Source organism: Microtus ochrogaster, chromosome 1 (assembly GCF_000317375.1).
Source record: "Microtus ochrogaster isolate Prairie Vole_2 chromosome 1, MicOch1.0, whole genome shotgun sequence".
Classification (NCBI taxonomy): domain Eukaryota; kingdom Metazoa; phylum Chordata; class Mammalia; order Rodentia; family Cricetidae; genus Microtus; species Microtus ochrogaster.
In genome coordinates this window covers 10,368,859-10,378,037 of record NC_022009.1, presented here as the reverse complement: position 1 = coordinate 10,378,037, position 9,179 = coordinate 10,368,859, and the positions used below count along the sequence as shown (strand labels likewise).

General features: G+C 38.6%; 1 protein-coding gene across 2 annotated transcripts in view; it reads left to right on the top strand.

The window, feature by feature from the left end:
• The window catches only part of Psma3 (proteasome subunit alpha 3), a 21,833-nt gene extending 12,654 nt beyond the window's left edge, over positions 1-9,179 (top strand). Inside the window, exons 6-11 of one of the 2 annotated variants that reach the window (XM_005343190.3) lie at positions 1,704-1,776; positions 2,827-2,892; positions 4,874-4,920; positions 7,988-8,055; positions 8,310-8,374; positions 9,011-9,179. In XM_005343190.3, coding sequence (XP_005343247.1) covers positions 1,704-1,776; positions 2,827-2,892; positions 4,874-4,920; positions 7,988-8,055; positions 8,310-8,374; positions 9,011-9,055 — 364 coding nt within the window. In that variant the 3' untranslated portion in view covers positions 9,056-9,179. The remainder of the gene's footprint in view (positions 1-1,703; positions 1,777-2,826; positions 2,893-4,873; positions 4,921-7,987; positions 8,056-8,309; positions 8,375-9,010) is intronic. The other variant, XM_026779349.1, reaches the window with a different exon arrangement.

The window sequence follows — 9,179 nt, the reverse complement described above, 5'->3', positions numbered from 1 at the left end:
TTTAATCTAATTATAATATATTCTCTGCAGTTAAGTCCCTGATACTTAGTACATTCTATCTTGACATGAAGTATAACTGTTTAAACACTTAAATAAAATGGTTCTTAATGGAGGTGGTATGTCTTTTAAGCAGTCGGCAATGATTCTGTACAAAATTACATATCGTAATTTAGGATAGCCACAGTTTTTGTTAAGATGAAGTGTTCGCTGTAGAGAAAGGGATTTCAGTTGTAGCAAGAAATAGAATAGGTGTTAACATTGTATTAAGGATTCTAGGGAGAACTGTTATGACTATATTTGAAGTGAAGACATTTAATTTATTGGTTTGACATGTAACTCAAGAGTGCTTGTGTATCACAAGTAAAGTCTTATGTCTATTTTCTAACAACTCCTAAGATAGTCATAGTAGTGAAGTCTGTAATCTTGGTACAGATTGGAGGCAAGAGGGAAAGGTCAGATGTTATTGTTAGCTACATTGTAAAGACCAACCTGAGATATAAGTAAAGAAAACAGAACCTAGTTGGCTATGCTTTATCACAGTCAAGTGTGTGTGTGTGATGTATGTAATCCTGCCTTTAAGTTACTTATCACCCATATTTCAGTGACAGATCTATTGAAAACCTGAGTTTTATTCATTAGCAATGTTAGACCCAAGTATAGCATTTGTTATGGGTTTCATTTAAATTACTTATGAAACCTCTTTTGTCTTTATAGAATGCCTTTCACTATAACCATGTTCATCAGCTCCTTTCTAGGAATAGTGGTTTCTTGAGCATATACCATGAGTCAGTCATTAGTGTGGGATACAGATGTCGCACTGATGAAACAGCACTAGAGATGAAATTGCAGGATCTGGATATTGGTACTGAATATAGTGGGGCAGCAGTTAAGGAGTGATCTGTTACCAGAGAGGTGACGAGAACATGTATGAAATATTGGGGGAATGGCTGAAGCCTATCTTACGTGCTGGTGGGAAACGTGGTATTTAGGGAAGTGCAGAGATGGTAAAAAGGTGTGTGGAAATAACACTACGGATGTGCAGAGTGTGCAGCAACTCCAAAATAAAGGAGATGACCTGTCAAAGGGTTTTTAAATGATGATCAGATTTATATTCTGAAAGAGGAATTGCGTCAGTTTGGGTGAGGAAAAGCTGGGCACAGATTGGGATGGTTGGTTCTTAGGATGTTACATGTGATGTGATAGGCTAACTAACATGAGGCTGATTTCTCCAAAGGAAAAACAGTTTCAGAAAATTGGTAATTCATGATCATTTACCAACCTAATTTTCATTCATTGAGCATAGAAAAATACTGAGCTATTTCTGACCATTGCAGAAAAATGACCAGAGGAATACTGGGGGATAAATAAAAGGTGCCTTTTACTACAAATTGTTCCCGTAGCCTTTTAGTGTGCAGCGATTTTGCTCATTGGGCCCTTTAGATACTTTCTCATTTCCTGTCCTTAGTCCTTTTGCTACATTGACATTGCAGAATAAAAACTACGTAAGAAATAAGTCACATGGATGTTGAATACTGTACTTTAATACTTGTTTTTAATTAAAGCTGTCTTACCAAAGACAAACTATAAGTTATCTGTTTCTTAACAGTTTACCAGAGAAAATCTAATAGTTTTTACAGTTTCATTATAGTGGCCTTGCATTCAGTGATTGAAAACCATGTTGTAAACTGTTTGTTTTTATGCAGTTTTATGTTAGGGTCTTACAGTGTGAATGACGGTCCACAACTCTATATGATTGATCCATCGGGGGTTTCATATGTGAGTAATCTTTTAAGTATTTAAAATTCTATTGTAGTTAAGTGACATTTCATTATCACTTATCTCATTTGTGTTATATAAAATTTATTAAACTTAGTTAAAGCTGGACATAGTGATGGAAGCCAGTAGTCCCAGCTACTTGGGGAGGTGAGGCAGGATAATTACAAGATGAAGGCCAGCCTGAACTATCCAAAAAGATGTTGACAGCTTCCTAAAGGCAAAAGTAAAAGAAACACCTGCATGTAGCATAATGGTTGAATGCTTGCCTTTCATGTAAGATCTTGGCTTCAATTCACAGTATTTTTAGAATAAATACCTAAAACTCATTTAAGGAAAGTAGTTTTTTTATATTAATGACCACATTGCTATGTAGTAGAGAAAACTTATTGCTGGTTTTCAGGCTGTTCTTTACAGAACTACCTAGTAAACAGTATTTTGAGTATATGTGATTGTTTCATCATTGTGCTATGTCTTAACACTGAATATAGGGCCAGATGTACTGCTTAGTGGTAGAGTAGTTGCCTGGCGTTTGCAAGGCTTTGGATTGGAAATCTAGCACAGGGGTGGGGACCAACCTAACTTTTTAAATTAGATTTATTCGTTTTATTTTTGTGTGCTTGGTACCTGCAAAGGTCAGAAGAGGGCATTGAATCTCCCTGGAACTGGAGTTAGGGATGTTTGTAAACAATCATGTGGGTGCTGGAAATTGAACTTGGGTCCTCTGCAAGAGCAGCAAGTGCTCTAAAACACTGAATCACCTCTCCAGCCCTAACCTAGATCCTTCTAGAATTAGGTTTATATTTCAAGTTCCTTGACATTCATGTAAATGTATTCAGCTCTTTCTTTAACTTGTTCCTTTTTGAGACAAGGGCCTTACCATGTAGTTTTAGCTGGTCTCCAAATCACAGAGATATATCTGCCTCTGTGACTCAAGTGCTGAAATTAAAGGTGTGCACTATCACAACCAGCAAATAAAAGACAAATAGTAACTATTAATGATATCAAATAATGTATACTAACTGACTTTGTTTTTTCCCTCCTTTTATATAGGGCTATTGGGGCTGTGCCATTGGCAAAGCCAGACAAGCTGCAAAGACAGAAATAGAGAAGCTTCAGGTAAAGTATATTGAATGCTGAGTTGCTCTATAATGAGATTTACAAACCTTTTAGTCTAACAATATCATGGGGTCTAATGTTTAGACATTGTGAAGTGAACAGGTTAAATAAGAAACCTGGTAATGTATTATCTATGACTTATATCATGTATCCTTGCATGATTTTGACTGCTTCCGTTAAGACTCAGGTAGAAAAAAATTAGAAAACTTTTTAGAGATTTACTTTTTGTGTAAGAGGGTTTTGCCTGTGCGCATGTCTGTACTGCATGAGTGTCTAGTATCTAAGGAGACCTGAAGAAGGCTTCAGGTTCCCTGGAATTGGAGTTAGTGATGGTTGTAAGCCACCATGTAGATGTTTGGAACGAACCTGGGTTCCTCCTCAAAAGCATCAAGTGCTCTTAACCTTTGAACCATCTTTCCAGCTCCCTAAACAATTTTACATACTGCTACAAAAAGTCTTGAAGTCCATTTGTTACGTCAACTTTAATAAAAGAAGATGTTTTGTTTTTCTTCTTATGCCTTGTCTTTGGACACAACTCTTATCTTAAAAATCTTAGTGTCAAGCCAGGCAGTGTGGTGCAGCACTCAGGAGGCAGAGGCAAGTGAATCTCTTGAGTTTGAGGAGGTCAGCCTGGTCTACAGACTTGAGTTCCAGGACAGCCAGGGCTACACAGAGAAACCCTGTCTTGAAAAACAAAAACAAAAAAACAAAAGATAAAAACAAAACATTGGGATTGGAAAGATGGCTCAGCGATTGCGATTAAAAGGACTGGCTGCTCTCTCAGGTTCTGAATTCATTTCCTAACACTCACAAGGTGGTTCACCACCATCCTTAATGAGAGCTGGCTTGCAGGCAAACATGCAGACAGAACACTGTATACATAATAAATCAATAAATCTTTTTAAAAAAATCTTGTTTCTGCTCAAGTGCTTTTCCCTATTTTGCACCTAAAGAAAGATGAAAGTTAAAACTAGGCCTTTACATGTGGCATAGCGGTGCAGCTGTAGCCCTGAGATTCGGAGGCTTGTAGAGAGGAGTGCTGCAAACAGGCCAGCCTGGGCCACGCTGACATCTTACCTCAGAGCAAATCTACCCTTCCTTTGCGAACCATGAACCAGATGTTATTAGTGTAGAGTATTTTCTTTAAAACTTGCTTTTCCAAAATATTCTGGCTATTTTCTGCTTTTGTTTTGTGAAGTTTCAAAATTTTGACTTTTAATTATATGCACAGGAATATTTGTGAATACAGTTGCCTACAGAGGCCGGAAAGTATAACCTCCCCTGGAGCTGGAATTAACACACAATGGTGGTTAGTTGCCTGACATGGATGTTGGTCCTAAATAGAAAACAAACAAAATATTAATGACTATCTTTAAAAATAACATAATTAAATCTCCTACATCTTCAACCACTATGAGTATTATAATTTTTCATTTCCTTAGTATCTGAAAAATGAAAGTTGATTTACTTAAACACTTTTTAAAACCTGTAACTATAGTTCAACTCTATACCCTTGCCCCTCAGCCTCCCCAGTGCTGCCATCACAGCTGTATGCTGTCACACTGACCAGTTCTTCTAATGTCTACAGTATTCAGACTCCTCAGCTGGATACCCAACCAGATTTTGAATGAACAATGAATGATTTCTAATTAAACAACTTTTTTTTATTTTGGTTAAGTTAACTGTCACTATGTAGCCCTGATTAGGACATAAGCTTTTGTGTTTTCACTTATTTATTTTTAAAGTTTTTAAGATTTATTTGTCTATTATTATGTGTGGAGTTCTGCATCTGCATGTACAACTTTATGCCAGCAGAGGGCATCAGATCCCACTATAGATGGCTGTGAGCCCTGTGGTGCTGGGAATGGAACTCAGGATCTCTGAAGAGCAGCCAGTGCTCTTAACTTCTGAGCCATCTCTTCGGGCCCCCTCTTTTAAATTACATTGTTTAACTTTGTGTGTTCATATGCATTTCTTGTAGATGAAAGAAATGACTTGCCGTGATGTAGTTAAAGAAGTTGCAAAAATGTAAGTTGTTTGAAACTTTTTATCTGCCACCCACAAAAAAAACCTTACTTGTGACCTAATCTCTGCATACATTAATTCTTAAGAGGCTATTATGTTTGAAAATGTTCTTTTTATACATAGTGTATATACTGGGAATTGATCATGGAGCTTTATATATGCTAAGCATGTGCTATACCACAGATAAACCCCTAGCCCGAGTACATCCAAGTTACATCTTTATTTTATGTAGAAACAGGTTTCACAACATAACCATGGGTGCCCTAGAAATCAAGAGACTCCACCGCTCTACCTCTGCTGGTATTAAAGGCACATGCCTTTGTGCCTGGATAGTTACATGTTTAAGGAATGAATGGGTAGAGAAACAAAGCTTGTAACAAGCCAGAGCCCCTGCTGTTCCATCTTGGAAGTGCCTACCTGACCAAATGCTCACCTCCAACTCTCCAGTCTCATGGTATCTATCTGGGCATATCTGTGCACAAGCAGTGCAACAGCTGGGCCACTCCAGGCACACAACTTAGGTGTGCCAGTGTCTCCCATGAGGGAACCACCCCGGAGATGTAACACCTCCCTGTTCTGCCCGAGCTAGTCATTGTTTGTTTTTGTTGACGTTGCATCTTCCAGCTAGCTCCCTCCTCTGGGCTTCTGGGGGTATGCAGGAGTGTTGAGGGTGCTGCAGTCCACAGACCCAATTCTAATTCCCATACCTTTAATATGTCCCCAGCCTATGTGTCTCTGGGAGGAAGAACCTGCCACCCTGGGCACTTTTTACAGGTTGGGGATGGGAGGCATTTAGATTGTTGGCCATGTACTCTCTGTACTCTCTGCTTGCTGGCTCTGAAAGCTGGGCTAAGGACAGAGTCTCAAGGCCTTGATTTATTCTAGCAGGTGTGTTTCTGGAATCAGGGCGGGGCTTGTTTAAGTTCAAAGTTGAAAAAGTATGAAATGGTCCTCTGGAAGAGCAGCCAGTGCTCTTAACCACCTGATCATCTCTCCAGCCCCTGCAGTTCATATTTCTAGTAAAGTGTTTTACTAGTTTTTGTTTTTGTTTTTGTTTTTTTTTTTTCCCGAGACAGGGTTTCTCCATAGCTTTTGGTTCCTGTCCTGGAACTAGCTCTTGTAGACCAGGCTGGCCTCGAACTCACAGAGATCCGCCTGTCTCTGCCTCCCGAGTGCTAGGATTAAAGGCGTGCGCCACCACCGCCCGGCTGATTTGATATATTTTTTAAAGTAATAAATTGGATGGAGAAAAACAGCTTGTGACAAATTAAACTTGTGTATTTGTAGTAGGATTCAAAGATAGGAAGAGGACATAGTAGACATTTAAAAATTTCTACTTTTGGCCAGGCGATGGTGGCGCACGCCTTTAATCCCAGCACTCGGGAGGCAGAGACAGGCGGATCTCTGTGAGTTCGAGACCAGCCTGGTCTACAAGAGCTAGCTCCAGGACAGGCTCCAAAGCCACAGAGAAACCCTGTCTCGAAAAATCAAAAAAAAAAAAAAAATTTCTACTTTTGAATACTTAACAGGAACTAGAGAAATGGCTCAGCAGTTAAGAGTACTTAGTGACCATATATAACTCCAGTTAGAAGGGTCTAGGATTGGCCATCTCTGAAATTCTTTACATAAATAAATCTACCAAATGTTTTTTATAAAACAGTGTTTAAACACTGTGGGTATATATGTTGCTGGACTAGAACATGGGCCTCACACATACTGAATGTGTTCTGACATTGAGCCACATACTTAGCTTCACTAACTTTCTTTTGTAGATTTATTTTTTGGCGGGGGGTTGGGTTTTTTGAGACAAGGTTTTTCTGTGGCTTTGGAGCCTGTCCTGAAACTAGCTCTTGGTATAAACAATTGAAGGAAACAGGACTTCTATTACGGTATGGAGTCAGTCCAATGTAACAAATTTTGAAATACTAAGCAATAAAATCAGAACACTGGGCTGTGATAATTCAAAAAGATAATTTGCAGGGTGTGGTGGTACACACCTACTCAGGAGGCAGAGGCAGGCTATCTCTTAGTTCGAGGCCAGCCTGGTCTATGGAGTGAGTTCCAGCATAGCCAGAGGTACACAGGGCTACATACCTTGTCTCAAAAACCTCTTCCCCCCAAAAAATTAATTTTAGATCAAAGAATGCAGTCACTTCTATTAAAATATCTTGTAGATACCTTTTCGGGTAAACTCTATAAAGAAGTTTACTGTGTTGGTTCTTAATTCAATAGTATTTTTTTAGGTTTTGTATTTTATAATAGAAAAAAGGAAAACTATGGGTTCTATGATAATAAAAAAAGATGGTGCTTATACTCTCACAATGGGATTATGTTTCCTGCTATGTCTGTTCTTGCCAAGACTCATCTCTCCCATTCACCTCATATTGTGAATCAAGCAGTCATTCTGTTTTAACTTTTTATTGATATTTTATGGGTTTTATATCATGCATCCTGATCCCACTCATCTCCCCATTCCTTTGTATCCGCCCTCTGCCCTTGTAACCTCCTCCCCAAAATAAAATTTAAAAGATTAAAAAAAAAAAAATCTTGCCAAGGAAGCTGTAGTGTCACAGTGAGTCACAAAATATATATACCCTTTAGTACATACATCTTTCTTGCAAGTGTTGATTGCAAGTCATTCTTTTTGTTAAGAGCTAGATTACATTAGGAAGTGAGAGTCATTTCCTTGAAATATTGTGAATATGATAGAATCCAGTTTTTTTCACTGAAGCAGTCTTTGAGTTCCTGTTGGAAGTCAGCCCTTTGGCACCTTTCATACTTTTCGTACTTTTGAGTTGGTAGGTACTCCTTCCCTCTCAGTATGAAGGTACTCTTGAGTATTATATAGGATATAGCAAGGCTTTTCCGGAGCCTCCACAAGTAAGTGTAAGGACAAGGAAGGCTTTGTTTTGGATACTTTTTATTTTTCTGTGTGTGGGTGGTGGGGAAGCAGCTTAATTCAGGATCTTCCTGCTGTAGCTTCCAGGGACTATAAGCATGAGACATTGCTGTCAGCTGATACTCACTGCTCATAGAACTTGTGTTGTTGATTTCTTCTTTTCTCTTGTAGAATTTATATAGTACACGATGAGGTGAAGGACAAAGCTTTTGAACTGGAGCTCAGCTGGGTTGGTGAATGTAAGTTACATCTGGACATTCATGTGTTGTACAATTCATTTGCACTTTAAGACAAGTTAATGAAATAGTTCTCACTGAAGCATCCGCTGTCAAGATTGCGGCGTTACTGTTATTTTCAAGTCAGCTCAACTTGGGAACATTGAATATTGGGGGAGGAAACAACAAAGCATGAATCCTACCTCCGTGTACATTAGGGGGAGTAAATGGCATTACAAATCACAGTCCTCATTTTTAATATATGGTTTACTTTACAGTGACGAAAGGAAGACATGAAATTGTTCCAAAAGATATAAGGGAGGAAGCAGAGAAGTATGCCAAGGTAAGCAACAGCATACGCTAACTTAGTTGATGTGTGAACTAAGTATAACCGGTGTTTAGGTTACCTCTAGAGGGTATAGAGTTATCCTAGTTAAAAAAACAAAAACAATTCTCTGCTTAAAAATTCCAATATTGCCAGTTATGGTGGTGTTCCTACCACTATGAGGCAGAGGCAGGTGGATCTCTGAGTTCAATGCCAGCCTGGCCTGCAAATCCAAGTCAGCCAGGGCTACACAGAGAAACAAAAAGAAAATTCTAAGTCCACCCCCGCCCCAGGACATTTAATGCCTTTATATTCAATCATTTAAGGACAATAGACTTACCACTGGGTTATCTTTAAGGTAGTTTTTGTTTTGTTTTGTTACTATTTTTTGTTTTTCAAGACAAGGTTTTTCTGTATTACAGTCCTGATGTTCTGGAACTCATTTGTGGAACAGGCTGGCTTCAAAATTACTGAGATCCACCTGCCTTTGCCTCTCAAATGCTGGGATTAAAGGTGTGCACCACCACCACCACCCGGCTAAGGTAGTATTTTGGGGGTATAAATAAGAGTTTGTAGTTACCTGCATTTAAAATGCAGGTTCCATAGGATGTAGCAAGATGAAAAACTTAAAACACACTTTTTTTCATTTAACAGGAGTCTTTGAAGGAAGAAGATGAATCAGATGACGACAATATGTAGCATTTTCTTCACCATCTCTTCTCTTTTACATTTCTATGGCAGTTTGATATGACTAGCGCCATAAATCATATATACTCATTGACCAATTTTCATTAAATTTTGTCTTATAAACATTGTCGAGTAA